At 38.2% G+C, this 20975-nt stretch overlaps 1 protein-coding gene across 1 annotated transcript in view; it reads right to left on the bottom strand.

Moving 5' to 3' along the window:
* LOC113061661 (thyrotropin-releasing hormone-degrading ectoenzyme-like) overlaps positions 1-20975 on the bottom strand; it is a 132546-nt gene that overhangs the window by 34624 nt on the left and 76947 nt on the right. The window contains exons 5-8 of the mRNA XM_026230974.1: positions 19158-19271; positions 10868-11005; positions 9319-9384; positions 3066-3131 (exon numbers count right to left, since the gene is read on the bottom strand). Coding sequence (XP_026086759.1) covers positions 3066-3131; positions 9319-9384; positions 10868-11005; positions 19158-19271 — 384 coding nt within the window. The remainder of the gene's footprint in view (positions 1-3065; positions 3132-9318; positions 9385-10867; positions 11006-19157; positions 19272-20975) is intronic.

The raw sequence follows: 20975 nt of genomic DNA, 5'->3' as shown, positions 1-20975 counted from the left end.
ACATGAATCTAAACTGATGCAACTCTTCTTTGTCTTTCAAAACTATAATGAATGTAAATAAAATCTCCTCTAGGTCTTTTAATTAAAGACTCTTAGTGAATAGAAAGGTGATTAAACTTCACCGTTCTATTAAAGCGTATACGCCGAAACATCACAAGGACATTTTCAGTTATCTAATCTCTCTTTACAAGAGCAACGCTTGTAAAAGAGCAGAATTAGATTTATGAGGCTGATTTCTTCAGAGAAAGCTGTTCCTCCTATTTTAAAGAAGTAAAACATAAAATTGGATCTCACGGCTCATTAATGAGGAAAGCTCGTAATGTGACTGAGATTTGTCCCTGAAGGAAATATACTGCCTACACAGTTCCTCCTTATTCTTTGAAAATGCAATATAAATGGCTTAGCACTGTGGACAACTGGCAGTTTCCTGTATGAATTGTTTTCAAAAGCTATCTGTATGTATGAGGAACATTTTAAAGCTTTACAGAGCTTCATATTTTTACCTTGAGCTGCTGTATCCATTTAAAAAGAAATATACAGTAGGTGACTGCAAAACATTGGAAATGCCTCATCGCCCATTCAAGCACTGCCAACGCAAAGTCAGTATTTTGAAGTTACATTTCAGTTCAGATGCTGCTGTATGTGACAGTGAGACAGCTTGCTAGCTTTTGGATCTGAGCGGATGTCAGTGACTCCACAGTTATTGTCCATCATTTCCATACATCTAATCCTAAAGAGCGGCAGAGGCCACTTGGCAGTTTTGTAAGAAACTGGTTGTAAACTGGTGGAGATTTACAATGTTTCTGCAGCGGCACACAGTCAGTGTGTTATGGAGACCAGTGGGATTGGAAGGGGAATGTGGTGGAAGAAACAAAAGTGCTCTGTCAGGCTCTCTTGCATTCTGCAAACATCAACCTGACTAGATCAGTCGAGCATGTGTAACTTCCCTTCTCCAGTGTAAATGGTAAACTCTTGGTTATAACACATGATTCTGATGGTGGTTTCAATGATTCATGGTTTGTTTACCGTGTGAATACAGAAGAGGCTCTGCAGAGGCTGATGACGGCAGCTGATGTTCTTAAATTATGAATCATTTTCTATAGGACAGCTTTCAGCAAGCTCTACTGTACCTTTGCCCCGGCGGATATAATTAAAGGAAGTGAAGGCCGGTCCGGCGATGGGTCTTGAGTTTGACAAAGGGCTTTGTGGGGGCTAAGCACTGCCAGATTATTGCAGCAAATTGGATTTCATGAATAGCTAATGAACACAGCGCATATCAGTATTCATTAGATGATGGGCTGTCATGGACTCTTAATGTAGCTAAATTCGTCAGTGCCTGACAAACACGGCCACTGAGAGGAGACGGAGGTCCAGGTCTGGCCCTTTCGCAAAAATTCACCTTTAAATCCTTTCTTTTTTGAAGAAGCGGTTCCCATCAGCCGGCATTTGGGAGAGCGATGTGAATGACAAAACGTTTCATGCGATGCTGATAGCTGCTAAATGTCCTGCTGTTCCATTACAAACTATAATAACTTTAAGATTACAATGGAAAGTAATCTCATTAAAGTCATGACACTTTGTGAGATGAGCGAGAGGGGACTTGCTGAGAGTCCTCTGGTGGTAAAAGCACATCTCTGTGCTTTGAGCAGATGACTTGAACCCTGTGCTTAACTTCACTGTTATTACACCTGTTGGCTATGATCGTTTTTCTTCACAGGTGTTAGCAGTTCCTCTCACTCCCACTTTTAGTGTCTTAATCTTTTTTTTCATATTAGAAAGCTATGGTTTTAAAATAACTGCACTGCACAGATTAGCCAGCATGTTAGTAACCTGTTGCACCATGCACACAGCCTCAGGTAATATTGTTATCTGACCAGTTACACCATTAAGTTGTACTTCGTCACTCATATGTGAGATATCCTTACTTGATATTACATCTGGGGAGAAAAGTAAGGATGTGATGTTCAGAACATGGTAACTACAGTAATTATCAAAGAGGGGAAGAGATGCACTCCGTTTGGCCAGGGGTGTTTTTAAACCACAGACAAGGTTTGAGACGGAGAAAATCATTATGAAAATATAATTATATTCTCCTTAAAATGTTCTTCCTAACTTCAGGCCTTATTATCATGTCATATATGACTGTGATGTTCTGTAAAACAACAAACTTTAAAATACTTTGTTCTTACTGGTGAAAATCAAATGGTCATCTCTGTTTTCTCTCAGGTACAGCACAGTGTAAGCTTCACAGTGAACATTACTCTCGTCAACATAGTCCATATCAACAACAAAAATATATCTTGACTCCATATAGTGTTTATTTTGGAAAAAATCCCAGGTATTTTGAGCAATAAAATTATAAAAAATATGTGCTAATATAAAATTTAATTAAGTAGCCTATATAAAATTGCAAACATCTATTTTTCAGTACTTTTTTACTTAAGTACATAATAAATCGAGTACTTTTGTACTTTCACTTGAGTAAAATTGCAAAAGGAGTACTTTTACGCTTACTGGAGTAATATTTTATTATATGTATCTGTACTTTTACTCAAGTATTTGATTTGTGTACTTCGTCCACCACTGCTGATAAGAGTCAACTAATGTATAAGTTAACTAAAATCAGCAGAATCAGCAGCAAGCCTTCTTTATCAGTATCTGTGAACATTTGCATGCAGCAGGTTGATTTCTGGATCAATATTTGACCTGCGCCTGCAGAAAATGTTTCCATTCTAAATGAAACCTCAAGTGTAAAAGTGAGACTATCATACACAACCCAGCCTCCATATCAAACTCTTTCCCATGTGCATTTCCATAAAACCCTTATGGGTTGATGTGAGTAGGTGGTGTATTGGCATGCATTTGATGATGTGCAGTTATATAATGGCCTCTGACCCATATGCAGTGCGTGAATCTCTGAGCACCTGCCTGCAGGAGATGTGCTGGGTGAATTAAAGTAGGTTGAACAAACACAATTTCACTCGTCGCTCAACACTGACTGACCCCAGCACTGATTCCTGCTCATGGATGGAGGTCTCACACCCAGAAGATGCATAAAATCTCACCTCGGAGAATTTGTTCCACAAGTCGTCTCTCGCCGCATTTCCGTACATGTGCGTCATCAAGTAATCCTGCAAACACACAGAGACCGAGATCAATATTGGAAGAGAAAATAAGTTGGACTTGGACGGGAACGGTGAATTTGGGAATACCAAATAAGCCCAAACAATAACATTACTAATCCTCTCAATTCAAGCTGAACGTATGCAAATTAGCAGCAGATGTTTGGGTGTGATTGGCTGTCAGTTCAAGGAGGACCATAAGGAGGCCAATTAGAGGCTGATTATGTTGCTCGAGTCGATGCTGCATCAGCAGGTCACTGAATGAGTAAAATACAAATCAGCAACATGCTTCCTTTAAGACAGAAAAGATGGTCAAATTGTTTACATCAAAATAAACACAGGAGAAATCATTAGATTTATCCCATAAGTAAAAATGTTGATACATACACTTAGCAAGGTGCATAATAAAAGTGCCCTGACATCAAACACAGAAAAATCTGCATAGAAAAGTGAATGTAATATCTGTATTGGGGTGTATTATTGAAGCTAAGACATTGGCTATGACATTTCACTGCTAACAGACTTTAATCAGCAAACATTACATTATCAGTGTGTCTGCTCTGCCCTGCAGTCTCAGTGATGCAGGTGGTGGGTGACATGAAGAAGGAGTCTGATCCTGGAGAGCACATTTACATGCATCTGATAAGAACATCTGGTGGGAAGCCTCTTGCCTGCTGTATACAAGATTCCTCGATAACTCCTGAGTGACCGTGAGCGATAAACCCGTCAACTGTAATCCGCTTCCTGTTGCTGGAGTCAAGAGGAACATGCTGACAAAAAACTGCATGATCCCTGCTAATACTGGTGCATGTATTCTGTAGAACACAAATCGAGATATTTTGCAGAATGCCCAGGCTGCTCTTTTCAATATGTCAAAAACAGCCTATATTAATGTATTTAAATTCTTAAGTCATAAGCTATCTTTGGGTGCTAATCAGACCAAAAAGGTCTGTTTTTCAGTTTTAAACAACAATACCAATACTCAATACCATTACTGCATACACACTTCACTGACTCTTAAAGAAGGGTAGATTTTAATTGAATAACTAAAAAAAAAGAAAAAAAAGAAGGATCTGCAATTGCATGAGTGTGAGAAGATGATGGAAGGGTTTTCATTTTGGGATGAACTGATCCTTTAATAAGGCCATTATTTCAGCCTTTGCTTCATGAATCGAATCAAAGCGGACACTTGTTGACAGGCGTCATGCTGAGAGGTCTGAGCAAATTGCATTGGGATCCTGAAAGTGTGACCCAGTCCAGCTGGCCTTCATCTCTCTACATGCTCTGCTGAGCTCTCAGAGAGTCTGGGATTTGACTCTGGAGCAGAACCAGATTCATGTTACCATCCTGAAGAATCTGTTTTAAACCAGAGCAATTCCTCTTCCTCTCTCACTCTTTCCTCCATCAGAGTTAATGCCCTGAAGCAAAGTGACCATGTGGTCCAGTCTCGCCTCTGATATACAGTATATTTTTTATAACGAGTGATAAATTGTATATTTAACTATTGTCTAGTTCTCTTTCAGCAGATCTAAAAGCTGAGAGAATATGAATTTGAATGTTGCAGTAAGAAATACCCGTCCTGCTCATTTGCATACATTTGCATACCAGCAATGTTATTGACATTTTCCAGTCTGCTTGGCATAAAATTGTGCATTTTAATGACTATGTTGTTACCGACCACTGTTTAGTGACCAAAGACACACATGGACAGCAAAATCATATGCCCTAACAGCTGTCTACTGTCTGCAAACTGAAAACATCATATGATGTTAAGCAGCATTCTAAGCTAAAGTGAACCTCTTATGACTGATTTAAAGTGTTTTACATTAGTGTCTGTATAGTGTTCCTATACCTAATTCTCGCATTCAATGTTAGTCCATTACAATAAAGACTGGTGTTAGCATATGTTGCTAACCTAATTTGATGCTGTAATAAAAAGAATAATACATATTACAATATTTAATTTGGAGTATATATTTTATTAAAATTATAGTATGACTCTTTTTCAATGTTTTAATGCATCCTTTAGCAATTTTTAGTCAAAATTACTAATTTTGGAAAATAATTGATGTCAAGAGTGTATTGTGATTCTGAGAAGTCTGTCTAAATAGACAGCTTGGAACAGATCTAAAGATTCACTTCATAACTCAACGGATTCCAGTGGGATGGCTGTGTGTGTAATTATTAATTTACTCTAATTAGATATGGCTAGTTACTCCTCTGACACTCTCCAGGACAGAATAATATCCTGAACGTTTCTTCATTAGATATTATAACCAAATTCTGTTATGACTTCTGATTCTGCAAAGCCAAATGATATACAAAGGCAGACAAAAGATGGATCGCTTTCGATATTTAAATCCCCCGGAGCTAAAACACGAGTTTTCTGCAAGAGCCTTCACCACAACAGTCAAAGCAGATCATAAATAATTCATTATTCATCCAACTAAAAGAGTTCATTCAAAAGTAATACAAGAAGAAATATGTCCACAATTTTCTTGCATACGAAAGTAATTTTGAGGCAATGGAGGTAGATTGTTTGGTGAGGTGCTGTGTTTACCTATTCTTCCCATTAATCACTCAGAGACAGACGGAGATACTGAAAGTTCCCATAAGAGAGAGACAGAAAACAGTAATATGAGGCGGTACAGCCGAGCCAGAAGGACTGCTGGGAGAAGAAGAGGAAGATGGCAAAAATTGATCTTCTCTGTGTTCCAGAATATTGTTGAATTTAACCGAGGAGTATCTGGCTACTTCATCTGTGTTCAGAACGAATTAGTAGCCCACAACATCCATCGGGAATCTCACAGACTGCCATTCTCCAAGTCTGGAACCGGCTGAGAGCCGACAAACAGGACTATGAAGCACCAGATCCAGGGAAGCAGCTTCCTGCAGTTCAAAATCACATCCAGAGGACGGAGATTGACTGTAACACACTGAATTTTATTTCTCCAGGGCAGGAGCGCACTTGTCCTCTGCTATTCATAGGTCAAGCATTTTACATTTCCAGCCGGAATGAATATTTACTACATCCAATAATATGATCATTCTGAAAGTTGTTTTAACAGGGATGAGCAGTGTGTGCCAATGAGACACAAGCGCTTCATCACTCCAGTCAGCTGTACGAGCACCAGAACCCATTCAGACCTCATTTATGACTCCCTCTATTCTTTATACTTATTCTGTGAACCAAGATGGTGGCGCGTCTACACACAGCGGCTTCTCTCTGTCTCGACAGAATGGTGTTTTCGTGTTTTTTGTCGCATCTACCTGTCTGTAAGCACGTATACAGTCGCGGGTTTCTTCTCGATGTCGGCAGAACAACATTTTTACAGTTAAACTCTGCGACCCCCACCATCACAGACCCCCACTACTGCATCTCGCCCACAGCGGAGGCACCACAATCGGTGTTAGAGGAAGCAGAAGAGGGTCCGGCATCCGGGCTAGGCTAACGGCTAACCCACACAAACCGTCTATCCCCACCATCGTACTGGCTGAAGTACGCTCGTTGGACAATAAACTGGACTACATTCGATTACTATGTTCAACTCAGAGGACTGTAAGAGGCTGTTTTGTTTTTTTGTTCATGGAAACATGGCTCAGCAACAGCGTTCCAGACGGCGCTATTCAGCTCGACCAGCTGACGTGCTATCGAGCGGACAGAGCTCTCGTCACGGGAGGAAAAACCGAAAGACCGAAAGACTCTGCAACGCATAGTGAGAGCAGCTGAGAAGATCATTGGTGTCTCTCTCCTCGTCCTCTAGCACATTTACCGAACCCGTCTCACTCGCAAAGCCCTCTCCATCCCACATCCCCAGGTCCTTCCACCCCCCACCCTCCACTAATATACGATGACATGCACCAGTCACTTTGTGCAGCATTGGTCTGCTCACTACCGCAATCAGCATGGAACTGATGTCATTCCACTACCTCATCAGTCAGTTAAATAAAATAACTGCTCTTGAGCCCTTTGTCACTTTAATTTTATCTGTATGCACCGGGGGTCTGAGAGTAACGCAATTTCGATTCTCTGTATGTATGTACTGAACGTGGAAATTGATAATAAAGCAGACTTGACTTGACTTGACTTATAAGAGACATTTATCCACCCGCATCAGCAGCCCATCCACCATTTACCAGTGAAGATAAGAGAGAGAGAGAGAGAGAGAGAGAGAAAGAGAGAGAGAGAGGGAGGGATGTTAATGCTGGTCCGAATGAGACTAAAGCTCGTCTACTGCTTCTGAGCTGTTCAGCATTCACAACTGTCTGCTGCTTCAATTATGCAGAGACACGAGGAGGAGGAGAGATGCCACACAGAGCAAAAGACACTGAGAGAATTAAAAGAGCCTCGGTGAACACACAAAGACTAGAGAGAAGAGCTGGATCATCGGCAGATGTGTGAGGTTGTGTCTCTCCTCTTAAATACTCAGACATTCAGATCTAGTGCAAGTTAGAACTGCATAAGCCTCTACATTGAGCATTAAGCGAAACTATCATTAATATAAGGTAAAAAAAAAGATAATAGAAAAAAAAGTTAATAAATGAATAATACAACTGTGATCAAACTGATTAATATAAGAAAAAATATATATAATAATGTAAACAGTTAATTCAAACTAGTTAAAAAATAAACCATAAATAGCAAAAGCCAATGAAACAATAACAATCAATTAAATTTTTCATAACAATTCAATTATTAATACAATAAGTTACAATTAAATTGTTTTATAATTTTTTTTCAGTTTTTTTTTTTTTTATCAAAAATGTTTTACTGGGTTCTATTTTATTTTTATATGAGATAAAAATACTATGCATAAAATATTTTACTATCGTGTATATTGCACAAAACCAAACACATGAGTTACAGTCAGTAAAGCTAGTTCAAGATAAATGGACTGATACAGTAGTTGTGTATTACACAAGTCAGTCTGCTGGCCTTTTATATATATATATATATATATATATATATATATATATATATATATATATATATATATATATATATATATATATATATATATATATATATATATACATATATTTGTGCTGTGATATAAAGCATGTATATGCAGATGGTACATCTCTAAATAAAGCATTAAAGCATTAAAGCATTCTGCTCTGCGGAAAACATGACCTGATTGTTCTTCCAAACACTAATAGCAACATTAAACCACAATAACAAAAATAACCGAGAAAACAACTCTGAATCTGTCAGATTTTGTACAGCATCTCAGGCATAAAGAAATAAAGTGAGAAAGCATGGATGTTTTGAAAAGTGATTTATGTGAAGGTGAGGAATCTGTACTTCTGAATCTGTGCGAACTCGCATATTAAAGGAAGAGGGATTTGTACCTTTAACTCGTTCACATTCATTGATTTACAGATTGACTCTCACTGGATTCAAACCTGTTTGTTCACGGCCCAGATCCTTAAACCACATTACAGGATGTAGATTCATGTAGCAGCCATATGGTGTCCAAAACACCAATAATACAATAATAAAGATCTGGTGCTCACTCCAGAGGAGCTCTGACTGCTAGACGGACACAGAAGGAGCTTCATAGAACTTAAAACACTTCAACTGGAGCAAATGACCATGTGACTATAAACAAACAGAAAAATACAAGCCATCTACGCAATATCAGATACAGTTTATGTGTTTCAATGCAGCAGATGTGTTTCACCATTAGCCTGCTGTAAACCGGTTTAACACAGAGAGTGAATCTGAATCTTCTGATTGTAAAAGTTTCAGATATTAAATTAATTTCTGACACAAACACGTGTAATCACTTGTCTGATTGTGCTGCTTTCACCTCAAGCGTGATGCCAGCGTGTGACAAGACAACAAGCTGTTGTAGCTCTAAAGATAAGAAACACATGTAAACCGACACGGCTGCATGAGAAACCCGAGGGGACTCGAGAACGTGAACATTCACTGAGATATTCAAGTGTTAAATGGTGAGATTCATTTGTAACACATTCAGCTCACATTCACAGGATTTAACAAGGATAGAGCTTTTGAAAAAATTTAAAGGTATTATGCCACAATCCTCTTCAAGCTGCATTTATGCAGAATGTATAATTCATAAAGATAGCCTTATAAACATATTCATAACACATTAGGAGTAAAACATACATACATGTGAAATCATCTGTGACCACAAAGAGAGAAGATGAAAGAAAACTATTGACTTACATTGAGGCCTCTCTGGAATAGCGGCTGTCCCATGACGTTAGCCAGCATTCGGATCAGAGCGGCTCCCTGCAGACACAACAGAAACACACACATTCAGTAAAAGCTCCTCATTTACACCTGCTCGCAAAATATATACATAGTATGAAAGTACAGTAATCCACCTACAATAGAAGTCAATGAGGAATGATATTCTGTATAAAAAATGTGAAGCCTGTATTTTTAAAAGTGCTTATATTGATTTGTCTGTACACTATTATATGTAATTGTAACTGGACAGTTGACAAAATCATAATTCTAGTCTTGGGACTACTTTTGAATTTGTGGATATAAACAACATTTTTTTTTTTTTTTTTTTTTTTTTTATTAAATTAAATTCCAATTTTACATGCTTGTCCATTGCAGAACTTGTTTAATATTTAATAAAAGATCAGCTATTAATAATGTCCCTGCTCTTTTTCTAGCAGTTCTTCTTCTTCAGGTATTCAAGGTTCATCTAAATAAGAACTCCATGACACTCGTCCTGCTGATTTCTGCAGTTCCATGAATTTGTATTTTTTGACTTTGAGTGACTTTGACATGCTCATTTGACAGCATCTAATTCCCATCTCTCCACATCCCATCCTCCACAGCCTGTGTGATGAGTGTCACTTCCTGCTAGCGCTGAGGACTCATGGGATGTGTTGTGGGATATCAGAGTCCTTAGAGTGTGAGGAGGAAGTGATGAGGGACAGCTGAGTGTCAGGATCACAGCAGTTTTACTGACAGAGTTCATAACACCATAGAGCCTGCAGGGAAACAGGGGAGGGGCTTGAGGAAGAACAAGAACCAATCAGAATCCGGCTGTGCATTGATTGACAACCGAAGAACGAGATAAAACAAAAAACTCAGATCTTCATTGGATGGAAGATTTTTTTCTGGTTTGAACTCTGACAGAGGACAATGGTTTTTTCTTCACTGCTCTTTGTGCCTTTAATGGCTTTCAGATGTTCAGGATGAGAGGATATATTTGGGCGCTGGAGTTATTTCAAGTATGTTCCAGTAAGAAAGAGGTAATTAGAGGTCGTCTTGTCTGAGATGAAATGTTTATTGTGCAGCTGAAGTTCCCAGAGGACACAGAACCTCAAAATCTCTCAGTGTAACGGTTTCTGTCCATGGCTTACTGAAAAAACAAGCTTTTAATTAAACTGTTTTTCTTGTGTATGTGAAGAGGCTCATAACAACGCGACTTCATTTACAATTCACAAAAATATACTGAGAAGTCTTTAGCTGAGAGAAAAATAACGAGCACATGGAGGTGTTTACTGGACTTAGTCCTAAAATAACTGACTGATTTACACCGATAATACTGTTGTTTTACAAAGTCATTGTTTCTCTTCTGCTGCCTGTTTGTAAAAAACAGAACTGAGTGTGGAATTTCACTGAACTTGATTTATTCTCTGTTTAGAGTACAGTATAAACCAGTTCATTCTGCTCAGCTCGATATTAAAGGTTAATATTCATTTCCATCATGCAGCTGGAGTCTGTAGGAGCTGATGAGAGATTCTCTTGCCTTCTTGTACGCGATCCAGTCAAACACTCTGTCGATGTCTGTGGCTTCGAACACTTCCTGAGAGATGGGATGAGAACTGGCCAAACCGTCCAGTAACATCACCTCATGAAGAACATCAGTCAGAAACCTCTGCTTCTCCTGTGGATGACAGACAGACAGACACTTTATTCTGTTTTACACTATCAAACACATAAAAGTGTCACATAAAAGCTTCTGTTTTATGTCCATAAGTAAAAATCACTCTAAATGAAATTAGAAAGTGGTTATAGGAAAATCCAGCTCATATTTGTCACGACTGAAGCCTTTATTCCAGCAGCAGCTTCCCACAATCCACTGAAATGATGAACATTCACTGCCAACACACGAGAGCTGACACGACTCACTCATGAGAGAAACACTGCTGCTAACACTCTGTGTGTGTGTGTGTGTGTGTGTGTGATTGGTGCAGAGGGTCTCAGAGGGTCTCTGATCAAATGTCTCCCTGTAGGATTCACTATAAAGACAGTTAGAAGTTTTGGGTCAGATGAAAAAGACCCTCATCATTTACTGTGTGTGGATCAGGAGAGAGTCACGATCTCAAATACAGTTATTCTGGAGCACATGAGGAAGATGTTACTCTGATACCAGCTTATTCCCTATTTAAAGCAAGTCGGAACTGATTTTTTTATTTAAAATAAATAGAATCAGAAATGAAACCACAAGGAGGCAGTTAAAAAAATTTTCATGGTACTATTTTTCTTCGAATAACCTTTGTGTATAATGGAAATATTCACAGAGTAATCAGAGATATGTAATGTTAATTAAATATTTTAATATATTGATAAATTCCCGCTCCAGTTTTGTTGAGCAGCTTCTAAACTTCTATTTTCAGAGAATATAAAAAAATAACATAACTACATCATGAATGTAACACCACAAACTCTTATACATTTCAGTAAATTGTGCTTCTGCAGTGAATCTGTTTTCCTGCTACTCATTTGAATGTGGCGGTTTGCCAGTTACCGTACACGAAAATGGATGAAATATGAATCGCATGAATTATATATGAAAGCATTATACTGCAGGTTCATATCTAGAACATCTCCACACTGGGATATCTGGAGAAATCTCTGTTATCTGTTATAAAATTCAAAACGACATAAATTAAGGTTTTATTATTTTCTCATCTATGTATTAAGTAAAAGTGTATGACTAATAGAGGGGAAAGCCAGCAAACTATCAGATGGTATAAAGGAGTCTGGCTTTGATACTCTGTTTTATTAGACCTTTATTTTCTACCATTATGAATAATTCTTGCCCATTAAAGCTTTTGGCAGCTTGATTAAGAATCCAGTTGAAAACATTAATCCAAGAAGGCAGGATATTTTAATCAAGGGATTTGAGCTCAAACAAACAACGTATGAATCAAGAAACAAATGAAATCATTCATAGTTTTATGTCAATATAATAAGGCATCTTCTATTAACCCAGTGAATCCTGGTTATAGGTAATGCAATCAAAGATCAGTCATAATCTCATATTCTGACATTCTGCTAAAGGCACATTAATGAAATGACATGAGACAAAAAACAGATGCACACAAAAGTGAAAAGTCCACAAATCAATACAGAGAATATTTATCCCAATCTAAGATTAATGTGTGGTTGTTGAGTGGATTTTTGCCATATTTGTAAATAACAATGTCTGTCAGATGGAATAGAAATATATAAATGACCAAAGGCAGCAGCTAATGAAGGATCAAATTTCCTACAACAAAATTACATTTACCTTTAGCTTTTTGGGTCACCTTAAAAAAAAAAAAATCAAATTTAACTTAATAGAGAAGATCTTGGAGAAATAGAGACTTCTAGATAAATCACTGTCCTAATTCCTCAAGCTATTGATACGACTTGTAGACGAGAACACGGTGTGACAGCTGTCTCATTAGTATTTTCTGATGGGCAGTTGCTTTATTATTCAGACTAATATGAGCCTCAAAGTTTAATGTTCATAAACTCGAAACTCTGGGATCAGTAAAATTTGAAATGAAGAACTGTCTAATGCTCTTATTATGTATATTCATGGAATCAATAGCAAATGAGGCCTTCATGTAAATTTACAACGTTATTTTGGATGTGAATACAGAAAAACAGACAGAGAGAAAGAGAACAGCTGGTGATTTTATACGAGTCATCTAATGTGCTCTATAAAATGAGAAGAGCTTCCATCTGGCCCATATGTGTTCTCAACAAGGTGTTTACATCCAATGATACTTGATTTAGATCCTGCTTATTAGTGTCTCAACATCATCACCTGCTGTAGATGAAAAGTGATGGCTCTGGAGCAATGCCCTATGGGTAACCAAACCTCTCTGAAATCATCTCTAGCATGATGGATGTGAGAAAGTGGAGGAAAACCAACAGTCAAAACGTTATGAGCAGGTGAAGGAACCTATAGGCTGTTTTAATGACTTATTACAGGTCTGTGTCAAATCCATTTCAAACATGTATCTGTGTTTATATGAGTTTTCACATCCGTTTTCATCTCCTTCCTCTTGAAACATGCAATTGTATCTAAATTTTGGTAGGGAAATGATAAAAGCTATCCTATCAGCGTACTGAAGTGTTTCTATCAAAACCCAATTGCTCCCTGAAATGACGTTTCCTAAACGGTCTCTCTACTTGGCTGGTGCCCCATAACTAAGGTGGCTTGGAGCAGAGAGGTATGAAATATATGGGACGGATGGATGGGAAGGTCATTATGTGAAAGGGAATGAGAATGTTAACGTATGAGCTGAATGCACACACATATTAATATAAATATGTATTAACAAAAATGTAACAATTTAAACATATGAAACTTTTGGTGTAAACAGTTTAGCAAAAGAATAGCTTGAGAATGCCTTTAGTACTTAAATTATCCTCCTGTACATCCAGTCTAAACCACACATCAGGTCTGAATCATGACCAACAACCCACAACAATCTTCCAACTAGCTCATGATAAAATTGCACACCGCCGGTGACTCATATTGACCTGAAGATCCAGACAGAGTTAATCAGCATGAATGCTATTTCAAAGTGACATAAACAGAGAAAAACTAGGTTGTGTTTTGCTGTGCTGATGACCTGTGTATTCATTTAATTTATGAGTGAGGCCTCAAGTGCTTCACAATAGCTGCATTACAGGCAACTAAGCCTGGACTGGAATAGCATAATGCTAATTGCTAACACCATTATGTTCAAACAAAAGCAGATCTAGAGGGAGAACTGTTTGTGCTCGTATTACTTCATCAGGTTGATTTTCTTAAACCTAAAAGTTTTTTTTTTTTTTAATTTTTTTTTTTTTTTATTGTAACCCTGTTTTTTTTTAAGTGTGCAGGTATGTGTATTTGGAAATGTGTACTGCTTCTTTAAGAGACTCGCTTACACAGGGAGTTTGGTTGAAATGTACTTGGTCGAACATGTGCTTAACAACATGTCTGTATGTTGCTGTTATCACCTTGGTCAAATTAGAGTGTCTGAGTTCATTCCTCCAATCAGGATGGAGAGAGGGTGGGACTTGAAAGAGAGCAAGGAAGGTTGAATATCATCAGTCAAGAGATAGACGCGAGAGAAGCAGGATATTGTCTAGATAGCCAAGGATTTTAGGCCATAAAATCTGAAACATTTCTAATGATTATCCTAAAGTAAACATAAAAAAACAGTGTTTTAGACAATAAAACCTACCAGTTTCTTAAGTGCAGTCAGCATTTTGTCAACATAGAGGTATTACTCGTGCATTTATAGAGTGAATGAGAGAAGAGTATGATGCAATATTTAGATTGGACAAACTCAGGATTTTAAGTCATAAAATATATTCTTGTTTCTATCGATATTCGTGCATTCAATTGTCTAGCGATACTACTCGTGCTGCTAGAGACAAAACTAAGTGAGAAAGATTATAAAGATTGTGATTTCATATGATTCATTGAAATGAACTGATAGTTTATCGTTTGACATGTATCAATATGTGAAGATGGATGGAGGACGTCACCAGATAGCCCTGTGAGTACTGTGAGCTCAACAGGTCCTCTGGCTACGTTGGATGACCATTTGACGCATCACCAGACAGCCCTGTGAGTACCATGAGATTTGTGTGTGTGTGTGGTTGAGTGAGTGTGGACTGTCTTTAGTACTTTATTGTGATTTTCTAATCTGATCTGATTTATACTGTTAAGGTTAAAGTTTGTTAAAATTTTGCACCCAGAAGAACACAATTAGTAAGTATAAGTTGAAGTGTTCATCTGTAAGTCGCTTTGGATAAAAGCTTCTGCTAAATGAATAAATGTAAATGTAAGTGTTTAAGCTAACGCTATAGAACATTATTCACTTTATGTGGAAAGGTACATTTTAGTTTGTGAGGTAATTTAAATTGAAAGAAAAGAAAGAGAAAAGACTGACACAGGTTCCATTAATCCATTTATTGGTATATTTTGTTCCCAGCAAACAACATCCTATGTTGCCTGGAACATCCTAGTAGCAGCAGATGATGAATCTGTTGGTGATGTGTTTCAAGATAAACTTAATCAGTTTCTGTCTCAGGAAGGCAAAACAATGAGTGACCTACAAGGTTTAGTTAATCCCTTGGTATCAGGCAGGACTTCTCCTGAAGCCATCATTCGGGCTGTATGGGAACTCCTAGATAAAACCTCCAAGCCTGTGAGTGGCCAGGCTTATAGCCGCTTGAGAATTTTTCCTGGAGTAGCTCCTACACCTGTCGGCATAGAGAGTAGTGAGAACTTGCTGGAACAAGCTATGTTATGGAGTGTGATTGTTCGGGCCAAAGAGAAACTAAAGCGAATAGTGGAAAGCCTTAAGGGGCCAGCTTTAGAAGTTGTAAAGGCAGTGAGCGGGGACAACCCTGAAGCCTCTGCATTAGAGTATCTGGAGGCTTTGGAGAGTGTTTTAGTACCTCAAAATCTGGTGAAGACTTATATTTTGCTTTCCGCCTGCTCCGGCAAAAGCCTGGGGAGGCCCTTTCTGATTTCCTGCATAGACTCGAGCGGTCGCTGACCCTAGTGGTGAAATGAGGAGGGTTGATGCCAGAGCGAGCTGATAGAGCTCGGATTGAGCAGCTGTTAAGGGGTGCTGTGGAATCAGACATGATAATGTTAAAGTTGCGGCTGTGTGAGAGAAGAGAAAGTCCTCCTACCTTTTTGAAGCTCCTCAATGAAATAAGAGAGGAGGAGGAAACTGAGGCAGCTAGACGTAAACTCGCCCCTAATGTAAGGGAGACAATAATCAAAAGACCATACAAGAGGCACTGTAGCAAGCCATGATGGCTCATAGGTTGAGGTAAAGGAGTTGCGACTTCAGTTAGGGGACCACAAGCAGTCTCAACTTCCTGAAGGGGTTGTTGAGAAAGGAAAAAACAGTAACACCTTTAATATCTGAGGTGCAAGCTCTGAAAGCCCAGGTCCAACAACTACAAAAGCAGTTGTCTGTGTTGACTGTAAGGCCTCGAGTTTCATGCCCTAAAATGGGCCATGGTAGACAAGTTCCACAACTACTTATATGGGGCAAGGTCCTCTAACTTACATGCTAAGCAGTGCCAAATGAAATGCTACTGGACACCGGTGGTTGGCGGCTTTAGCCACCTATGAATTTGATATACAGTATAGACCGGGTCGCAGCTACATTGATGCTGATATATTGTTCCGTTTTTTTCTCCCATGATTCTGACTTATCAGGTGAGTGGGTGGAGATCAGGCATCAAAGCAATTTGCCAACTTACCCGATGTGATAGCTCTTCCGGTACTCCGCCCCGATTTGTAGATCAATTAGAAGCTCATCCTGACATTTTAGAACGGTTGACCCTGGTTGATTTAAGGGAAGCTCAAGACCAGGATTTCATTATTAGTGTCATAAAAAGGGCAAAAGAGACTGGCCAGGAAATGTCTGGTGGAAAAGGTTCTGATCCTATGATTGCAACCCTGAAACAGCAGTGGTCGAAATTAATAATCAAAGATAATGTGCTTTACCGGGTAGTTAACACACAAAACGGAAAGAAGAGGTCTCAGTTGGTTTTACCTAAGAAGTACCGGCCACTGGTCTTGAGGTCCCTCCATGATGATAATGGTGTCTCTTGTGAGTATGAGCAGGGTGATGTAGGGGATGAATTACTGGTTGTGCTGCCTGAAAAGGAAGTGGAGCATCCAGGTCCAGTTGTGAAAGACCTGGCTGAGTCAGAGTCAGAAGGGGGAGACTATCCTGTTTCAAAATATTCAATGACCAAATTCAAGTGGTCATCCATACAAACTGAGAAGTAGGGTAGAACCGGTCCGTCATCTCGGTTATGATGCGCCAGGAAAATCTACAGATCGATCTATTGCATAAGTTTATCGTGGGCTGGTCATTAGGATCAGTTCTAAAGATTTGGATGTTGAGGAAAGCCATATGGGTGGAAAAGGTAAAAAGGTTTCTCCAAAATAGTAATATGACAGTGCTTGATTTGAGGGAGTGTCTGGTCTCATGGGGGCATGCAGACCATCAGAAGGGGGAGAATGTAACCCTGTAACTAGAAAGCTTTTTTTTTCTTCTTTTTTTAAGTGTGCAGGTATGTGTATTTGAAAATGTGTACTGCTTCTTTAAGAGACTCGCTTACACAGGGAGTTTGGTTGAAATGTATTTGGTCGAACATGTGCTTAACATTATTTTTGTATGTTGCTGTTATCACCTTGGTCAAATTAGAGTGTCTGAGTTCATTCCTTCAATCAAGATGGAGGGGGGGTGGGACTTGGAAGAGAGCAAGGAAGATTGAAGATCAGTCAAGAGAAAGACGCGAGAGAAGCAGGATATCGTCTAGATAGCCACGAATTTTAGGCCATAAAATCCTAAACGTTTCTAATCATTATCCTAAAGTAAACATAAGAAACAGTATTTTAGACCATAAAACCTACCAGTTTCTTAAGTGCACTCAGCATTTCGTCAACATAGAGGTATTATTATATTGAGCAAATGGGCATTTGTTTACTGTCCACAACGATCACCGGCCTCGAATCAGGCCTGCAACGGGAAGGGTTTTAAGAGGGTGTGTGGTTGAGTTAGTGTGGATTCACAAAATTTGTTAATCTGACCAGTCTTTAGTATTTCACTGTGATTTCTAATCTGATCTGATTTATTACTGTTAACGTTAAAGTTTGTTAAAAATTTTGTACCCAGAAGAACACAATTAGTATAAGTTGAAGTTTGTAACGCTATAGAACATTATTCACTTTATGTGGAAAAGTAAATATTTCATTGAAAGAAAAGAAAGAGAAAAGACTGACACAGGTTTCATTAATCCATTTATTTGTATATTTTGTTGTATTTCTTTCCTCTTGTTGTTTTGAATTTATTTAAATGTATTTGTTAAAACCATACATCTACAGTATTTATATTATTTGCCTACTTTAATTTCAATACATTTCTGAAGTCACTCACTCATTTGTGTAGTGTGTTATGTTTCGTTGCTGTGGTTGATTTTAGAGAGTACATAAAGTGAACCTAAGGTAAAGATAATTAATGTCATAATACCTTTCATTTCATAATATCATTTCCCACAGAAATAGCTAGACAAAGGAACAATTGGAATCTTGAACTCAGGCCTTTATCAGGTTCAGCGGTAAATTGGTAAGGGTGCTACATTATTAAGAAAAATATATATGTAGACACTGAGCAGGTAACAAACAAGAAAATGTGTTGTGTGTAGCATCATAAAGTATGTTACAATAATTAAATTGACAATCATCAATATACACTTAACGTATAATGACATCCAGATGCTAATGTAGAAAAATGCATTTAGAAAAGCTGCAGGATGGTTAATGTGGGATATATGGGAACTTTGGGAAGCTTTTAAACCTGGTCAGAAACAACTGGAATTGCATTGCCCTGTTCTTTTTTTAAATATGAAACAGATTAAACAAGTGCTGTGGGTGTCCATAAAATGTGGAATTTCTTGGTTTTCAACATTTAACAGGTAATCTTGAGCAATCAGAGTATCTATATCACTCAAATGAACTGTGAAAGGATTGTTATTTCTGCTTAGTTGAATTTTGGCACAAAAAGAAATGCTCAAGATGTATGTAAAAATCATTGGAGAATTGCTCTCATTTTAAGGCATTCACATCGGAATAGCGTGAAACCATCAAAACTCTCTCTATATAGTGTATGGGGATGTGTGTATGAGACAAATCTTTTGTGTCACATCACAGCAGTTCAAAGTGACGGATGATTTAATGCATGAAATGAACTGAATACTATAGCGCTCACTTATGCGCAACAGCTCACCATGTTCCACTTTGGAAAGAGGAAATCCGACCCGATGTACTCGAAATAATGAGCGAATCCCTCCTTCAGCCAAACATCCTCCCACCAAACTGGTGTGACTAGATCCCCAAACCACTAGAAGAGAAGAAATGAACAATCACTCATCCAAAGAGAAAAAAACAGAGTGACCAAATACAAAGATAGATTTTATGTTCAATGGAAAAGAATAACAACAAATTGTTGTTGTATTGCACAAGAAAAGTGTTTATGGGTATACTGAAACAAACTTTATTTGGACAAAATATTCAATTTAGAGAAAATAAATATATTACAATCCACCCTCCTATTCATCCAATATCTGCAAAAGCATATTTCATCTAGTGGCAAACACATTTAGCCCAATACAGCATAAAAAATAAGTTTTGATCTTTAAGAAGTAAAAGTGCAAATTAACTTTACAGAACAGTGAGAACCCAGTGGAGCTTCTGAACTATGATTAATAGTGGCTTAAACAATCAATTACCTACAGTTACACAATTAAAGCACATTTTTCTGTTTCACAGCATTCATACCTGGGCACTTCGCCAAGGACTACGTAAATGAACAGAACAGAGAAAAATAAGAATTCGATTATGAAACATCCCATCTGGAAGGTAGAAAGAATCCAGATGACCCCTGCCATTGTGTGCAGATGACAGTGTGCAAAACAGGGCTATTGAATGGAAAAGATGCAACACTGCACTTCTAAATGGGCTGAATATTTTCCAGACTCTGAGGCCATCAAGCAGATGTGCTACTGAACGCCGGATCTCATTTTTGCAGCACACAAACCTCTGTAGGAGTCGAGCCTCTTTCATCTGAACACAACATCATTACAGCAGCTCAAAGTGTCTGACGGGACGTTCATCTGTGACTCAGACGATAGCGTGGAGAAGACAGCTGGTAATCTGCTCTCAGAGGAACCTTCCGCTAGTCACATATATCAAGTGACTTCCCATAGGGTTTACTGAATTTTTCTGCCCTCTTCTGATTTATCAGATGTTCTGACGTTAATGACAGTGAACCAGGATAGTGAGTCACATCACGTTATGTATTATTTTAAAAAGACTGAGCTTTGACAAGCAAATGGATCGGTATAGTGAAATGTTGAAGAACGGCACAGATAGTTCAACAACATTAGAATGTCAATGAACGCTACGAACCTTGAGACCTTCGCTCAATTACGTCCTTAACAGTGTCTCTGAGACGAAAGCTAATCAGGGATTCTGCAGCCCACCTGCTTCATTAACAGATACTCTGGAGGAAGTCATGCAGGGAAGAGTTCACAATGTACCTCTATACTGCAGTATATACAGGTTTGAAAAGGGAGAAAACCTTCAACAGCATCAATATAAAATAACCTTAAATTGTATTATGTTACTGATGTGAAGTCTTAAAACAAACTCAAAGTCTTGTGCTTATAGTAAATGCCTTAATAATGGAGTATAAATCTCCATCATTGACCTTTAACAAGGAGGTTCCGACAAGGTCTGTCTGGTTTATGCCTGCAAGGCAAAGGGCATTGCCTTCTCAACTGGAAAACCACAGGAAAGTCTTTTAGGCTGTATTTTAGCACATGCTAAATATTAAATGGCTCACAGACTCAAACCTCCCACATAAGCACCATGGTCTAAAATCATTTAAAAAAAAAAGTGTATTAGTAAATGTATGTATTTCTGTATTTTAGCAGGTGTACCTTTTAGTAATATCAATGTACTAGTAGTACCGTTGTAAATTAATTATTTCAATATTTTGTGGGACTAAATTGGCTATATTTTAATTTATATTTAAATTTATAAG

The sequence above is a fragment of the Carassius auratus genome, chromosome 4 (genome assembly GCF_003368295.1).
Source record: "Carassius auratus strain Wakin chromosome 4, ASM336829v1, whole genome shotgun sequence".
NCBI lineage: Eukaryota > Metazoa > Chordata > Actinopteri > Cypriniformes > Cyprinidae > Carassius > Carassius auratus.
Note: the sequence above shows the minus strand (reverse complement) of the source record. Positions and strands in the feature narration are given on the sequence as shown.